Here is an 18,123-nt window from a genome sequence, read left to right as displayed (position 1 = left end):
GCGTTAGAAAATCCCTAACAAATGCCTAGTTTAAGGGACCATTGTATCATTCAGAACTGTTGGGTTCAGCCCAAGACCACTTAACAGTTCCTAATTATCCAGTGTTAGGATCTGATTCACTGAACAGGAGAACTGTCAAAGAAATCATATGTCATTTGTAGAATTCCATGTACAAGCTGCTGTGTGCTGCTAGCACTTGGAAAGCATTTTGATATAAAGTTACTTTTTTTTTTAACTCACAAATAATTTAGTTTCTGAGAACAGTCAAGTTTGGGAGTATTGTCATGGGGTTCAATAAATCAAAGTACTTGCAAAGAGTTTGCCAGTGTGGGTTATAGGAGCCTAACCATTATGAGACCTGATAGTGGTAGAATGATAAGGTAGACACTGTTAGAATGTAGTGGATGCAACAGGAGTAGCCCAAAACAGGAGCTTAGCATCTGCTCAGGAAACAAAAAATGAATTTGAGAATATCTACCTTTCTTGTTTATGTCTCTCTTTGTAACCCTGAACACCATAAGCAGGTTTAAGCAACACACATGTGTAACATTCACATTTCAGATATTCATACAAACTCAGTGGAGAGAAGCTAGCCTTTTAAATCGGCATTTTAAGGTATGACTCATCTGGCCGCTTATATACATCTATCTTAGGATGAGATGAATCACATTCTAGAAGAAACTGTTTCACTCCACTGACTACAAATGAGCCCTAATGGAAATGTCCACACTTCATATCTAAAAGTGAAGAAAGAGGAATCCAGCTGGGGTCTTGACAGGCAAGAAGGTGCAAGGAGGGAATTAAGGAAACCAACTACAATAGAAAAGCGTATTTGAATGGATGATGGTGCCAGATATGGCTGTCATTTTAATGTTGGGTTGGTTGTTTTGACAGATGTGACTCAAAGGGAATCTTGACTTTTGCCTTTTAAAAGAAAAGTAGTACTGTCTGATCCAAATTAGGGATGGTGACATGAAGGAAAGAAACCTGGACATCTTCTGATTTTTACCTGTTTTTAGTCTGCTTATGATTGACTTCTCTAACAGCTTCTTTGGGTAAAACTTTATTGATTACATAGAAAAGATAAAGTTAAGTGTATGGACCATTCTGTAATAATGAAGCTGGTGGGAATTTCTACATAACAAAGTGATTCTGAGAGTTTATTCCGCCAGCTGTACTTTGTAATACACTTGATTATTATATTCAATAGATCTTTTAGCAGGAGGAACTTTATTCCATTTTTAAAATCCACAGAAGGACTAAGAGCTTTAAGTAACCTATTTCTCCACTGCTGTGTGGGAATGTAGCTGTAAAATATTAAAGAACATGAAGAGCCAATTGTCCAGAGGGCACTACACTACGCGGTGCCATCTTTGCCTACATCCAGTGAGGCAGGCTGATGCTGTTGAAGATTTTTCAGCTGGTCTCCTAAAGCACTGTCGTACCATTTTTAAAAAATGTGGCCTTATGCTTTTACACAGGCACTGGTAGCCCTCACATTCTTAGTAAAGCTCAGTGAAGCAACTCTCTGCAACTTATATGAATTGAAGGCATGTTCTGTCTGCACTTCCTGCATCTTCAACCAAGAGCTGCTTGAATTTTATTAAAAAAAAAAAGAAAGGTCATTCTGGAATGCTAATACATATGAAGATTCTTTGGAAGCAAAAGGGAATTATGATGGATGTATTTTGTTTAAGGTGAAATGGACCATTATCTGGTGATGCATCAGCTGCGGTGCAATGGGGTTCTAGAAGGCATCCGAATTTGCAGGAAGGGTTTTCCAAGCAGAATCCTTTATGCGGACTTTAAGCAACGGTACGTCTTCAGTTATTACTGCCTGTTAAGATAAGGCCTGAGTAAACACACAGCTCAGGTGACACGATGGGAGAGACACCCTCTGAATCAGACTAGATCAGTGGCATTGGAGGGAACCAAGTTGTTAATACTGTCAGAGGTCACTCCAGCGTTTCCCTCTCTGACCAGACTAGAGATTTCTTGATACGTCAGAACCAGTAGAATTTCTAAACTGATTCAAAGAGATGCAAAACAACTGTAGTGTAAAGAATAAAGTGCCATTATAGGCTGCTCTTTGAAGTCTCACAGAGTGCAGATACAATATCAATACATGTCAGTGCAGCCTCCTCTCACCCCACTGACTGAGCATTCAGAAACCCGAGGCTTTGCTGGTGCTGTGTCTCTGGCCTGCATCCTGCGCCTTGTTTTCCTCGTCTTTAAAATGGAGACAACTAAACAGGTTCGTGTGGGCTCAGTTGCTATAAAGTGCTAAATCAGAACTGACTGCTGTTATAATTAAATGTAACAGTAGAATCTTCTATGCTGCACTGCTGTGAAAAGGGCCCAAGATCTCTCTGAAAATGCCCTCACCCTGATATTTAGTAACGGATTAGCTGGTCTCAACTGTCAAATCTCAATTTGATGTGATAGATGAAGGAATCTATTCATAATGGCTGTGGTCCAGAATGACAAAGTACTTTAGGAATGACAATGGAAGCCTAAAATGGAGAATAAACTCACCGCACTATTATCCTTGAGTGATTTTACATATTTTTTTCGAGGTAGACTTGAGAATAAGAAGTGCTCCCATGTACAGTCACAAGTCCATACTGATGTATCTGAGAAACCCCTTTAGAAGGATTAGGTGGTCCTGTCTATGACACAGGATTACCTTAATCATTAAGTTACCTTGCAAAATGCTAAGACTGCTGTTAGCATTTAGAAAACAATACTGTGTCATTTTCAGTCCACTCAAGGATTCATTGGTACAATTTGCAGAGGCTGTGAGATGTGCAAGATCTGCATTCTCTTTGCAATATAGTTGATTTTTGTCAGTAATTTTAATTCATCTTCAACTCTAATTTGAGTAGCATTCCTCTGATTAATAAAACAAGTTGAGAAGAGGTTGACTAGTTCTCACTAATTTCTTCCTAATTGGATCTGCAGACACTTTTAAGTATGTGCCTTAATTTTGTATGTAACAGCATACACACCCAACGGATTCCTCTATAGGATGTGTCCCCTTTTCATCACGTTCTGTTTAGCCAGCAAACACGGTCTAGATTTCAGATGACATATTCAGCTGCTTTGAGATAAATCAGTTTCCATATATTTCATGCTATACAATCGATCCTATTTTCCTCACCCTGTTTGCAACCAATTCTTGCAACCTTTCTCATTATAGGTACAAGATCCTTAATGCCTCAGCCATTCCAGAAGGCCAATTCATTGACAGCAAAAAGGCTTCAGAAAAGCTTCTTTCCTCCATTGATGTTGACCACAACCAATATAAATTTGGCCACACCAAGGTAAAGCCCTTGTGGAAGAGTAGGTATAATGAATGGCAAAATATTTTGTTTGTTGAAAGTATGTATTGAATACAAAACCAGCCTTCATGATGATTATAAACAAAGTACACCACTAGCAAGAAGGAGTAGAGAAAACTTGTCTGGTTCCTGTGTGAGAGGCAGTAATGCCAGCCCTCAGAACCACACTACCAGAATGATCCAGCATGGCTGCAACTAGATTTTCTCCCGCCAGTTGAACACATTTATATCAGTGCATGTTAGACAGGCTCAGACAAGTTTGGACAGTCCTATTTTTCAGGGGATTTAGGTACACAAAGTCTATCTTCCGTATCCAAAGCAGTGTTAGGTGAGACATTGATTCTCTCGTCAGCACAACCAAGGCAGTGCTATCTCTGGACACAAACCCAACCACCTCCACTACTAAACACACACAGAATCATAGAATGGTTTGGGTTGGAAGGGACCTTAAAGGTCATCTGGTTCCATCCCCTCTGCCATGGACAGGGACACCTTCCACTAGACCAGGTTGTTCCAAGCCCTGTCCAACCTGGCCTCAAACACTTCCAGGGAAGGGGCAGCCACAGCTTCCCTTGGGAACCTGTGTCAGTGTTTCACCATGCTCAGAGGAAAGAATTTCTTCCTAATATCTAATCTAAAGCTACTCTTTTTCAGTTTGAAGCCATTCCCCCCTTGTCCTGTCACTCCAGGCCCTTGTAAAAAGTCCTTCTCTATCTTTTTTGTAGGTTCCTTTCAGGTCCCGGAAGGCCACAATTAGGTTACCCAATTCTCTGAGCCTTTCCTCAAAGCAGAGGTGTTCCACCCCTCTGATCATCTCAGTGTCTCCTCTGGCCTCTCTCCAAAAGTCGATGTCCTTCTGTGCTGTTCCCCAGGGCTGGAGCAGCTCTGCAGGGGGGTCTCACCTGAGGGAGTAGAGGGGCAGAATCCCCCCCTCCCCTGCTGCCCACACTGTGGGATCAGCCCAGGGCATGGAGGGTTTCTGGGCTGGGCCATGTCCAACCTCTCTCCCCCCAGCACCCCCAAGTCCTTCTCCCAGGGCTGGGCTCCATCTGTTCATCCCCCAGCCTGGATTGATCCCGGGGGTTACTCCAACCCCGGTGCAGCACCAGCAGGTGGTCTTGTTAGACTGCATGAAATTCCCATAGGCCACTGCTTGAGCTTGTCCAGATCCCTCTAGATGGCATCACCATGTATGCTTCTCAAGCCAGTTCTAAGGAAGTTACAGACCAAATCTTGAGCCTGACAGAGAAGGGTAGAGTACAGCAAAGAGACAGAGTAGGATATAGTACTAAGTTGAAAGTTGACTCTTTAATTTAATAACTATTGATGAGCTAGATCTTCATGACCTACACTGGAGCAGGCACTAAACAACACTGCAATAATGTGATTAGATCATACAGAGCAATTTGTCATGAGTCACAGGAACACTGAGGATTTGAATACTGACACAAAATTTCTCCAGCTGTTAAACCTTTACTTTTCCAAAATTGACTTGTACTACCCTGCATCAGCTGTCAATAGCCACGTATCCACCTAAGCCTCAAACTATTTGACTCTCTTTTGTGTTATAGGTGTTTTTCAAGGCAGGTCTTCTGGGACTCCTAGAAGAGATGAGAGATGAGAAGCTCGTGAGCCTGATCACTCACACACAAGCTATGTGCAGAGGGTACCTCATGAGAATTGAATTTAAAAAGATGAATGCAAGCAGGTAATATAAGAAAACACTAACGATCGTACTGTGTCAGACCAAGGGTCCATCAATGCAGTGTATGGTCTCAAACAAAAAACTGTCATTGGAGAAGAACTTTAGAAAGTGGGAACAACGCAAGTATAAACTAACAGCTTCCTCACAACAGCCTCACAAATTCTAGCAGTGGCTGTTTAGCAATTGCATCATGCAGCTGGACCATGATACTTAGTGTTTAACTAGAAACCTTTTCTCCAGAAATGCACTTACTGTTTTCAGCCTTTAAAGAACTCTGTGACAGAGACAGACAACTGAACAAGGGCTAAGGTTTGTCTGATTTGAACATGTTGTCTCATCATTTCACTGGATCACATTGGTTTTTTAAGGAATGACATACAACCACTCTCTGCTCTCCTTTTCTTTAATTTCCTTTCCTGGCTCCATCATCTAAGATGAACAATTCTACCTTGTACAGAGAAGATACTTCATACTTTCAGCTATTCCACATGCAAAATTTAAAGTGCAGGAGCGACAGCACTAGGCAAGTCAAGCAAACTTTCTCAAATGTTGTTAACAAGTGAAAGCTTTAGGGGGAGCAAGGCTTGCATAAATGTACAGGACGCTCTGCCAACCAGCTGCTTTTATTTGTAATACTGTGCAGCATATATTTAGCTCAGATGTTTCTTGAGCCACACATAGTTTCTAAGAATTCAATAACTCTTACTGAATTTCTCTGCAAGGATTTGTCTAATCTCCCTTTGAACTTTGAGCATCAACATCTTTTTGCATTCAATACCATTAAAAAGTTTCTTTTTTTCAGTTTCTGTTAATATTTTCTAATATGACATTTGCTATTTTGAGTGACCCCAAAAGCATCAAGCTACTGTTTCCACAATTGACAGAAACTGCTAGATTTGTAATCTCAGCAGGAGTACTTCAAGGATTCAGTTTTCACTCTGGTATATACCTGAGCACTTGCATTTTCCTTGAGACTGAGGAAAGTCTCAGAGACTGCCAGCCAATATGCTAGAGAAGTCTGTCTGTTTTGGAGTATTTCTCCCTCATGTATCATGACATAGTTATCATTCAAGTTACCAAACCAGCCATTCTGCAATAAGGGCCTAGAAATGACTCTTTAATAAAAGCGAGGAAGGTGACGAAGAAAAGTCTTATGCAAAAGTTCTTTGGGGTAAATGCTGATGCTTTGGGGTAAATAATGAGAGTATGTTTCCAGCTAAAGTCTCACACTCTCATAAACTGTTTTCATGTGTTTTCAGAGAATCCATTTATATCATTCAGTACAACATTCGTGCATTCATGAATGTCAAACACTGGCCCTGGATGAAGCTGTACTTCAAGATCAAGCCCTTGCTGAAGAGCGCAGAGTCTGAGAAGGAGATGGCCAACATGAAGGAGGAGTTTGAGAAAACCAAGGAGGAGCTTGCAAAGTCTGAGGCAAAAAGGAAAGAACTGGAGGAAAAAATGGTGACCCTGTTGCAAGAGAAAAATGATCTGCAGCTTCAGGTCCAGTCTGTGAGTAACTTCCATTTTCAGATTCACCCCATTTCCTCTTACTCTGCTGCTCTTTCCCTTCCCTTTTCCATTGTCCTTCATAAACAGGCATGTAAAAGGAACACTGCTTTGTATCTGGTCTTTTCACTTACATCTAAGCAAAGTGAGCACAAAGCACATAAATTAACACCAGTAGAAATACAGGAAAGTTCCAACTGGACTCCCAGATAAACCCACTTTACCATTAAGCAATCACCAGTGGAAGAATCAGATGTCCCACAGTATATACAATGTGATCCTCACAGTGGTGTCTGATTCTGGATGAAATATATGCTGTTTCCACATCTGCTGATCATTAAATATGGAGCCAGGACAGGGGTGCTTTTCTGTCAGAGGCAGGACTGAATCTGTGCAAACTGCTTTTCTCTGGAATACTGCTTGACAGAGACTGAAATTGCACATGTCAGGTTCTAATAGGTGATACCAAGGCCAAAGGCAGTCTGGTGCAAGTGGACCTGTCACTTGTTGTCATGTGCTTTTGAATCAGTTGAGTTTCAGCAAGAGTCCTGTATTGTTTCACATGTCAAAGCTTTTACCTGTATCTGCTAAATATCAGATTCATTATCTGAATCCTTCTTCAGAACTTAACCTCAGTGAGTTTTCCGACTTTCTTTGTACCTTTCCTGGTACTCAATGCTCTGTTCTCCCAAACCCACCCAGTTTACAAGCATTTGGGACTTCAATTTAACACCTTAATTCATAGAATTGTTGAGGTTGGAAAAGACCTGTAAGATCATCAAATAAGTCCATCAATAGTAAGTCCAGCACTGCCATGTTCAACCCTAAACCATGTCCCTAAGTGTCACATCCACACGAGTTTTGAACACCTCCATAAATGGTGATTCTACCACTTCCCTGTGCAGTCTGTCCCAATGCTGACCACCCTTTCATTGAAGAAATTCTTCCTAAGATCCAGTCTGAACCTTCCCTGGTGCAACTTGAGGCTTGTTTCCTCTTGTCCTATCACTTAGGAGCAGAGCCCAACCCTCCCTGGCTCCCCCCTCCTGTCAGGGAACTGGAGAGAGAAATAAGGTCCCCCCTGAGCCTCCTTTTCTTCAGGCTGAGCCCCCCCAGCTCCCTCAGCTGCTCCTGGTGCTCCAGACCCTTTCCTAGCTCCATTCCCCTCTCTGGACATGCTCCAGCCCCTCAATGCCTTTCTTGTCGTGAGGGGCTCAAAACTGACCCCAGGATCTGAGGTACCTCAGCAGTGCCAGCACAGAGGTCAGTCACTGCCCTGGTCCTGTTGGCCACGCTATTGCTGACACAAGCCAGATGATCCTGGCCTTCTTACCCATCTGGGCACACCTGGGCTCGCTTTAAGCTCCTGTCACTAACACCTTCAGGTCCTTTTCCAGCTTTCCAGTCCCTCTGCCCCTAGCCTGGAGCACTCTGTGAGGTTGTTGTGACCCATCAACAGGACCGGGCACTCAGCCTTGTTGAAGCTCACGCCTTGGCCCCTCGATCCAGCCTGTCAAGATCCCTCTGCAGAGACTTTCTGCCCTCCAGCAGCTCAACACTCCCACACAATCATCTGCGACCTTGCTGCAGGTGCCCTCTGTTGTCCTAGGAGACAGCAGATACCTGTTCTGGTATTCTGCCTAGAATACGTCAAAGTAGCATTAATTTAGACAAAATTTTTTTGTTAATCATGTGTCACAAAATGTTAGCTATAGTGAAAGTTGCAGGCTACAATCTAGATCGAGCTTGACCCTATCTTGGCTGAGAGATTAAAGAATGATGGGAACCAGATTAGGCTCATGTGAATAAACTGGGGAAAGACAGTCTGACTTATATCATCAAAGGAGCTTATTAAAGACAGACTCATCTACTGTTCTATGAAAGTTGACTTTGAATGCTGTATGTTATACAAATCCACATCTAAGACCATGCTTCCATGATGGTAGTATTCCAGTTTTCTGCCCACCTATTTATCTTACTAATTCCTTGCAAGCTCCTTGTTACGACTGAACCCTGTGAGTCTATTGTATGGTATTGTAGTCAAACTGTTTGGCCAGCTAAAAGGAAGTGTCTCCACCATGGGATTATAGTCCACTTTCCTAGCCACGGTTGAACAGGATAATTTCCTCATGATTGAATCACAGGCATTACTGCCCTGACTTGTGCAGTCAATTTTGTGGATATGGAACTTGAACTTGTTGCCTTTTGTCACGGTTATGATAAATATAATGAGCATTCAATATGTTCTGACAGGAGAGTGAAAATCTAGCTGATGCTGAAGAGAGATGTGAAGGACTCATTAAAAGTAAAATCCAGCTGGAAGCTAAAATTAAAGAACTGAATGAAAGATTGGAAGATGAAGAGGAGACAAATGCTGAACTGACAGCAAAGAAGAGGAAACTTGAAGATGAGTGCTCTGAGCTGAAGAAAGATATTGATGATCTTGAAATGACTCTGGCCAAAGTGGAAAAGGAGAAGCATGCAACAGAGAATAAGGTGACAGAGAAATTGGGGAATTATTCTTCCACAGACAGTTTTCACAGACAGTTGTCAGTTTTGTGGAAAGTTGCAGTCATTCTTAAGTGTTCTGAACAGAAGTGAGATGTGCCCAAGGCATGGGTGAGAGGTATTCTCACTTAATCAGCTGCCAGAATTTTTTCTGTTAAAATTTTAATTTTTTCTTAGGAACGATGTATTTCTGTGACAGTTCAAAAAGAGTTAAGAGGTTGTTATGGTGCTTTATAAAGAATTTTCATATTTGCCTATTTGCAGTCTTAAGGAATCAGTATATTTGTGTCTCCTGTGCAAAATGGAGAACTATGATGCTTGTGAGCAACTCAACATAGAACAGCTATGCTGGTTCTTTCTCACATGCACGAGAACTGATTTTACAGATGTTAAATGTTTTCTTATGATGTATTTAAGAAGACCAGGTTTCAGCTAGGATATCCTTCCCTTCCATTGACCTGATGATACAACGAGAGTCCTTCCTGATTTGTGGTGTTCATACTGTCAGTGTAGCAAGGACGGTCTATATCAAGCGGTCATTAACTCATTTATCTCCCAGGAAATGCACATGTAGATCTCTACAATCCATATGAAGAAACAGAATTGAGTTATATATGTTAGAATTCAAAAATCCATGTGTGTGGGGACAGTGTTCTGCCCTGCTGTAGAAACAATAATGGCAGAGCTGTAGCTACAATGTTGAGTTCCCTCCACTGCCATTACTGAGATCAATACCAGATCTTGTTTGCAATTACAGATGTGTTGGACATTGCTACACTAATGCCTAGAGGAAATCTAGCTAGTGGTGGGTATTAGGATGAGGGAGTGTCCTATAGGATATCAGGGCCATTTCCACACTTAGCAGCATGAATTTTCCTTATCTTTACTGTCAGGCTTTCCCATTCAAATGTGACAAATGGGAAGCAAGGATTAGGCAGGCTAATGCACAGACCTGATGCATTTGAGATAAGGCTGCTGATGTGCAAGGTTCTATTGAAGTACAAGGAATTTCCAAGATAAAGCTAGCAGAGCCCAGTTAGAAGCCCCTCCCCTAAACATGTGATTGCTTGTTCCACAGGCATAAGGGTTTTTGTCACATTATTGTGTTTCTTTCAGTTTTACAGAAAACATATCTTTGGTTATGCTTGCCACTTGATCATATCTTTTTAAAGAACCTGACTTGCTGAGAATTTACAGCTGTTTTCGTAGCAAAATATCACATGCAGGAGAGACATTTCTTGAGTAAGAGCAATTCAGAGGGCTTTTGTAAATCCCAGTGGGAAATGCTTTCAGAGGCAAGTGAAGATCCAGAACATGTTCCACTACAGAATTCAGTAGGATAGGACTGGGGGTCAAAAATAACTAAAGCAAGAATTCCTACAAGCAGGACCAGAGAGGTCAGACCCTGAGGCATGACACTTGCTGCTGCCCTCATCACAATCAATATAAACATACTGTGGAGAGTTGACTAAATTCATGCAAGAGTTTGCAAGGATGCACTCACTGTGTTCTTGGTGTGCCATTTCTCAAGGCATCCCTTCATAGTATGGATGCTGGCTGTCTGACAGGTTAAGAATCTTACTGAAGAGATGGCAACTCTGGATGAAAATATTTCTAAACTCACTAAGGAGAAAAAGGCCCTGCAGGAAGCCCACCAGCAGACGCTGGATGACTTGCAAGTTGAGGAAGACAAAGTCAGCACACTCACCAAAGCCAAGACCAAACTGGAGCAGCAAGTAGATGATGTAAGTAAAAGTTTTCAATTTCTATATACAGATGCTCTAACATATTAGAAGAGACTAGAAATCTGTAATTGGGAGTATAAGCAACACCTTAAGTAATCGAGCCAGCTCTAATAATTTCAGCTAATTGACAGGGAATTGTGGAATGCAGTACATTTTTCATGTTCATCACTGGGCATTTCAGCATTGTAGACTTCTGTGACCTGATTTAAACCATTAGCTGGAGCAGGACACCTGTGACAGTTTGAAAGTTGCTACACAGTTATTTGTGTGTGCATATACTCCAGGAAGTTATGAATACTGGGAATTTGTCCATATTTAGCGGTCTGTATGCTAGAGACTGCAGCCACTGGAAAATTTTTATTTCTGTTTTTTTAAAAAAGCTTTTATTTCTACTGTGCACAGCCAAGCTGTGGACAGCTCAATGACTGAAATCAAATCACCATGGCAGCTCTGATCTCACAGTGAGAGTGTAGCACAGGTGGAGATAATCTGATTGTTTTCTCTATGCATCAATTTCCAACTTAGATTATTAAAACAAGAATAGTTACTTTCAAAGTAAAATTTATGTGTTTCAAAGTATATTTTATGTGTTTTAGCTTGAAGCATCTCTGGAACAAGAGAAGAAACTGCGAATGGACCTTGAGAGAGCAAAGAGAAAACTGGAGGGTGATCTGAAAATGTTTCAGGATTCCATCATGGATCTGGAAAATGACAAGCAACAGATGGATGACAGGCTAAAAAAGTATTGCACTGACTTCTTATGCTCTGAATTCTGAAATTCAGGTTTTATCTTAACTGTATTGCATTTGCCCTCTTGTTCTTTAACAGAAAGGATTTTGAAATTAGTCAGTTGCAAAGTAAAATTGAAGATGAACAGGCTCAAAGTTCTCAGCTGCAAAAGAAAATTAAGGAGCTTCAGGTAAAGTCTAAAGAGTTATTAATACTTCTAATAGCAAGAACAAGTTTCTTAGAATTAATTGATATTTATTCTTACACCATTCTACAAAAATATTTTCTCTCAAATGAATAACCATTAATATGGACTCTGTGTGCTGTTCCCATCTCAGGGCACTTTTACAGTGACTCTGGCCTCTAATCATACATAAATATGTAGGAAATGTTTTAGGTGAAGACTGTTATAGGCTTTAAAAATGCCACTGAGAATGGCTTTTCTAAGGAAAAAACAGATTGTGACATAATGTGTCATGATCAGGACAAAGATCACCTTCTAAATGCAGAGCCAGAAGACAGATCTCTTCAGTGCTATTATGCCATGACTGCTCATCTCAAAGTTTCTTCCATCCTGTTTGCTGATGGAGAAGGGACATTGTTTTGTTCTGGCTTGCTCTTTGGAAAATTTTCAAGAAACTCGCATTGTTTTACATTTTCCAGTGACACTGCCTCTGTTTCTTCAGAAAAGTGCAATTCTAATTTCTTCACAAAACAATAAATCCATTCTGAGCTGTAACATAAAATGAAGTATCAGATTTTACATTCACGGTTGTTCCAAAGCTGAATATTGCATGTCCTAGGACCCAATTCAGTGAAGTTTCTAATGGTGCTTTTCTTTCTACGCTTCTATAAATGGATGTGAATGTTTGCTCTTTATTCCTTAATAATAATTTCAAGTCCTCTTTTAACCAATTAACTCTTCAGGCCCGTATTGAGGAACTGGAGGAGGAAATCGAGGCCGAGCGAACCTCTCGCGCTAAAGCAGAGAAGCATCGGGCTGACCTGTCCAGGGAGCTGGAGGAGATCAGCGAGCGCCTGGAAGAAGCAGGAGGGGCGACGGCAGCTCAGGTGGAGATGAACAAGAAGCGGGAGGCAGAATTCCAGAAGATGCGCCGGGACCTCGAAGAGGCCACGCTGCAGCACGAAGCCACGGCTGCCGCCCTGCGCAAGAAGCACGCGGACAGCACAGCTGAGCTGGGGGAGCAGATCGACAACCTGCAGCGCGTCAAGCAGAAGCTGGAGAAGGAGAAGAGCGAGCTCAAGATGGAGATTGATGACTTGGCCAGTAACATGGAGTCTGTCTCCAAAGCCAAGGTTGCTGCACAGGAAGAAATGCTTCTCATCGTTACCACTGTTGTTCTGAACAACTGGATGAGCTGAAGGAGATGCTTTCTGTCTCTTCACAGAGCAATCTGGAAAAGATGTGCCGAGCTCTTGAAGACCAGTTCAGTGAAGTCAGAACAAAAGATGACGAACATGTGCGACTAATTAATGATCTGAACACACAGAAAACACGCCTACAGACTGAGAATGGTATGTCCCTTGATGAGATGTAATACTCCCGTGTCAAGTACTTAAATATGCTGCCTGAATGCCTGTGTATTTTGTAACATGTTCATTACTCAGTGATCTGAACAAAACTCACAACGTAGAATTTCCTCCTGGTGGCAGTCATACAAATGCCACCCAAGGAAACATAAAACCAAACCAAAAGAAGAACTGTCAATCAAAATGAATGTGTGAGTTTGTGATCAGTTTATCTTCTTTCCTCTGATGCCAGCACAGCATTTCTCTTTGACAGATTCTCCTATCGGTGGGAATGATATTGCTTCTAACCCTTCAATTTACCACATTATATCTTGTAATCACTTTCTACATGGCTAGCTGCTCTCATTCATTTGTTTTATGTCTCATACCTCTGTCTAAAAAAATCAACTTTTTCCCGTTAGGTGAACTTACTCGGCAACTGGAGGAGAAGGAGTCCTTGATTTCTCAGTTGACTCGAGGCAAACATGCTTTCACTCAGCAGACTGAAGAGCTGAAGAGGCAACTAGAGGAAGAAAATAAGGTGACTTGCTTTCATTTGGACCAGCAACTTGTAAAATAAATAAATGCACTAAAAAAACAAATTAGATTTCTCCTCAGAGAAAGGTGGTGACATCAGAACAGTGAAAATTTTGAACTGTGCCTTGTGGTATAATATAGAGAAGAGACATCAGAAATTAAATAAGGAAGAAAGTTTAAGTCCTTCTCATCAAGACTTCTGAAGTTCAAAAACATGAGAGAAATGAATAAAATCAGCTCTGTGTGTCTGCCTTACTGCTACTGGAAATCCTTGAGGCAAAGCAAACAGCAGCAGCCAAAAAAAGGAAATAGAGCAGGAGTGCTTGCACCTTGTCTGTCGCTGGATTTAGTCTATCTTTTCCTGAAGCATTTGGTGCAGATGTGTTTGAGAGGTGGTGTCCCAGAAAAAGATGGACAAGCATTTGACCTTGATTAATAGCATCAAGTTTGAAACACAGAGTCCCTAATGCTATTCATGTTGTTCCTTCTGTTGCTCTAGTAACTGTAGCAGGGAGATATGAAGCAAAGCTTTGATCAAACTGCAGTAAAAAAAATCCAGTCACACATTGTTAGCGTTTTGACAATTTGTATCATTTTAACTACCAAGGCCAAGAACGCCCTGGCCCACGCCCTGCAGTCCGCTCGCCACGACTGTGACTTGCTCCGGGAACAATATGAGGAGGAGCAGGAAGCCAAGGGGGAGCTGCAGCGCGCCCTGTCCAAGGCCAACAGCGAAGTGGCCCAGTGGAGAACCAAATACGAGACGGACGCGATTCAGCGCACGGAGGAGCTCGAGGAGGCCAAGTACATGGGGAGTGGGATGGCCTGGAACAAGTAGAAGGATATTTAAATATAAATGAGTATAACTGAAGGAAACCAGAATACGCCTGTAGTGGGAATATGTAGAGCAGTGTGCTTTGTAATGTATTAAGAGTGAAAAGCGGAGTGAGTAGACATTTAAGGGAGGAGTAGAGGTCGAGGCTCAAGAGTGTCTACATAAGAGAATTCCAATGCATTAACTATTGAACTAACCATAGTAGTTGAAAAATCACATTCTTTACACTGCCAATATCGAAAGTGTATTTCTGGTCCCTCTCCACATTGGTACAGTATGTACTTGGGTACATATTCTCTCTTCCTATGCACCAACCCAGAGTGCTGTGTCACTTAGCACCAGGCTCTTAGCACCAGAGTGTTCTGTGTTGCTCTCCCATTCCCAATGCCTTTCATGTCCGTTTTCTGAGGTCAGAATTTTCCTTTTCTCAGTGGTGATTTTCTCGTTCTGCAGGAAGATGCTGGCCCAGCGCCTGCAGGACTCAGAGGAACAGATTGAGGCTGTCAATGCAAAGTGTGCTTCACTGGAGAAGACAAAGCAGAGGCTGCAGGGGGAAGTGGATGACCTGATGATTGACCTGGAGAGGTCAAATGCAGTCTGTGCAGCATTTGATAAAAAGCAGAAGAATTTTGACAAGGTTCATTCAAAAGACCATGCCAGATCTGAACATCATTAGATATTTGATAGGCCAGGACAAATTCTGAAATTATCAAAGTTCTACACTAACAGTAAGATAAATTGCATCTTACCCAAAGCAAAGTTATGATAAGGACCACATAATATGACATATGGTAAAGTCACTGTGTAAGTAAACGCAGATGACCGCAACAAATGATGAAGTAGCCTTCTGATAGTTTTTGAAAGCATGAAATCTTTGCAAAGGAGACTAGCAGGATCCATATGTAGTCTTTGGTCAAGCAGACTGAGCAAGTACTCACATGTAAGCTATCAAGCCCTGACTTTTGCCTGGTGCTAGTCTGCCAGCCTTGTATTTGGGTGAGGCAGAGCTTCAGTCATGTAATGTTCCAGCCTGCATTGCCTTTACTAATATTTAAAAGAATCTACACTGTTGGACCAAGTTACGGATGTTGCATAGCCCTGTGCCTTGGTCTAGCCTTGTGTGAGTGAATTAAGTGACTGTACTAAAAAGGATGCCTTACAGAGCCGTGGCATCAAACTCAGGAGAGAACCAGTAGACTCCAGCCTTTCTTGTTGGAGTCTTCTCCTGAGTCCAGGACCACTGGCTCCTGCAGTAATACAAAGGCTCACACATCCTTATTCAGACCAACCACAGCATCCAGTCTGGTGTCCCATCAAACTCCTGCCTGAGAGTCTGGGGCATGCACTAGTGCTGGATGAAGAGGCACATTTAAGTAGATTCCACCAAAACAGCCAGAGTATGTATCACAGTGAGTTGATTGTCACAGGCAGAGAACAGTCTAAAGCCAAAGACTGTAAGATAGGTCATGCCTCTTGGGTTCTTGTAAAGGTGCAGAGACAGGAGTGTTGCAGAACAGGTCATTCTTATGCTTCTGTTACTCCAGGTCGTGGCTGAATGGAAGCAGAAGTACCAGGAGAGTCAGGCTGAGCTGGAAGCTGCCCAGAAGGAGTCTCGCTCTCTCAGCACTGAGATCTTCCGGATGAAGAATGCCTATGAAGAAATGCTTGACCAGGCTGAGACTGTCAGACGAGAGAACAAGAACCTCCAGCGTAAGTTCAGATATCTGTCACCAGGAATTCACCATGAGCCCTAGGATGCTTCCACATCTCTGGACTACCAGAACTCTGCCTCTTCCCAAGGTTTTGTTCCTTATAATTTTCCATAAAGGTAGCAAATTTCTTTCTTGTTCAGCTGATCATAAAGTCACCTGCAAACACATGCCTACAGCTCATTAGAGAATCCTACTTCCTCCTCCTTCACACCGTCATGATCCCACGCATGGACAGGGACCAAATTAACTGAATAGACAGAAATTATGATGATTCTAAGTTTTTTCAGATTACTTCAGTCAGTCACTGCCATTAGAAAAAATCTGGAGGACTGTTATCTGTCTCCTGATTATTGGAGGTTTATGCAGCTGTGGCACAAGGGATTGGCATTTAATAAGCAAACTATCTATACAAAGGAAATACAACTCAGATCCTTTTTGTGAGCTGAATGGTCACTGGGGACTGTCTCTGGAGATGTAATTTCACTACCCAGAGGAAGCTGACATTATTTTCTGAGCTCATTCCAGTTGGTCCCTCTCATTTTCAAATTGCACACTGAACTGTGTTCGAATTGCACACTGAGCAGGTTATCAGAAATAAAGATTGCACATGAGAGAATTGTGCAATTAGCTCGGTTGGCTAAAACTTGGAGCTAATAATTCTAAGGTCACAGGTTCAATACCCTACCCATTCACTGAAGAGTTGGACTCGATCCTTGTGGGTCCCTTCCAACTCAGAATATTCTGTGATTTCATGATTCTGTGATTTCTCCTCACTGCTTCATCCCATTACATCAGTTCTCTTCCGTCACTCCCGTTGCCAAAGAGCAATTCCAAGTGCCACTGATAACATTATCTAAGATGAGATGAGTATGTGTTTTCTGGTTGCAGAGGAAATTTCTGATCTGACTGAACAGATTGCTGAGTCTGGAAAAGCAAATCATGGGCTGGAGAAAGCAAAGAAGCAAATTGAGCAAGAAAAGTGTGACCTACAAGCAGCATTAGAAGAAGCAGAGGTAAGTGTCCTCAATAAGGTGCTTGCTTTCAAAGAAATCAAGAATGGGGAAAATTTAAATATATATTTTATATTCCTGATATCCTTAAACTGTCCCAAAGGTGCAGCAAGAAAGCACAGACAGATCAAATAGCTCAGGATCCGCTTCTCTTCCATATTAATGTGGCATTCCTTGCTGTACTACCATGCACAAAAAAAACTCAGTCCCAGTCTAAAATTGAGTTCATTTTGCATCATCTGTTTGAATTTGCTCCCATAGAAAGCTGAAGAAAAGTAATTTGTACTTCAAAACACTGATAATTTTTGTTTTCTAGTCAAATTAATCAAGGATGTTTTCCAAGAAGGTCTAATCAATACTCAAGTTTTCTCAATGTCACTCCCTGCTCAAAGCAAGCTGAATGCTGAAGAAAATTAAGACAATATTTCTTGAGTTCCTCCACTTCGAATGAGTGGGAGTCAGTAACATGTTTAAAGAGGAGTCAGTTCACAGGACATGCGTTCGGATGAACATGAAGAGGTTGCTGGGGATCAGCTGAATCTTGGAGTACACTGGTACACTGTCATGCTTTGCTGGCACAGGCTGTATGCCAGGTCCCACAATTCCATGATTTCTGTCTTCCTTACTGTCTTTGGCTATCCCTCAGTTCTCCATTGCTTCAAATCTTACTTTTTTTTGCCATTCCAGGCCACATTGTAGCTCCTTCAGTTTCCTCTTGTCTGGGTTCTGCCTTCTGTTCCCTATCTGCCCTGCCTGTCTCTTGGAAAACGTTTTATACTTCTGCATGACCACATCTGATTCTCCACAAAATGTCTTTGAGAGCACTTCATGAGCTGTCCACAGTATACCTACGGCATACCTCAAAAACAGAATTAAGTTAAGTTAGACAGGATCTCTGGAGGTCTTTAGTCCAACTTCCTGGTCAAAACACGACCAACTTTGAACTTACATTAGGTTGC

The 18,123-nt window shown here is 41.9% G+C and overlaps 1 protein-coding gene across 1 annotated transcript in view; it reads left to right on the top strand.

Annotated features, from left to right (window-relative positions):
- The window catches only part of LOC116796361 (myosin-1B-like), a 33,444-nt gene that overhangs the window by 9,499 nt on the left and 5,822 nt on the right, over positions 1–18,123 (top strand). The window contains exons 17-31 of the mRNA XM_032706927.1: positions 1,698–1,815; positions 3,200–3,323; positions 4,913–5,049; positions 6,306–6,561; positions 8,812–9,054; positions 10,635–10,811; positions 11,408–11,553; positions 11,640–11,730; positions 12,468–12,857; positions 12,950–13,076; positions 13,493–13,611; positions 14,215–14,411; positions 14,896–15,079; positions 15,987–16,152; positions 17,043–17,167. Coding sequence (XP_032562818.1) covers positions 1,698–1,815; positions 3,200–3,323; positions 4,913–5,049; positions 6,306–6,561; positions 8,812–9,054; positions 10,635–10,811; positions 11,408–11,553; positions 11,640–11,730; positions 12,468–12,857; positions 12,950–13,076; positions 13,493–13,611; positions 14,215–14,411; positions 14,896–15,079; positions 15,987–16,152; positions 17,043–17,167 — 2,600 coding nt within the window. The remainder of the gene's footprint in view (positions 1–1,697; positions 1,816–3,199; positions 3,324–4,912; positions 5,050–6,305; positions 6,562–8,811; positions 9,055–10,634; positions 10,812–11,407; positions 11,554–11,639; positions 11,731–12,467; positions 12,858–12,949; positions 13,077–13,492; positions 13,612–14,214; positions 14,412–14,895; positions 15,080–15,986; positions 16,153–17,042; positions 17,168–18,123) is intronic.

This window comes from Chiroxiphia lanceolata, chromosome 19 (genome assembly GCF_009829145.1).
Source record: "Chiroxiphia lanceolata isolate bChiLan1 chromosome 19, bChiLan1.pri, whole genome shotgun sequence".
In the NCBI taxonomy this organism is placed as follows: Eukaryota; Metazoa; Chordata; class Aves; order Passeriformes; family Pipridae; genus Chiroxiphia; species Chiroxiphia lanceolata.
This window is presented reverse-complemented; position numbering and strand designations above follow the sequence as displayed.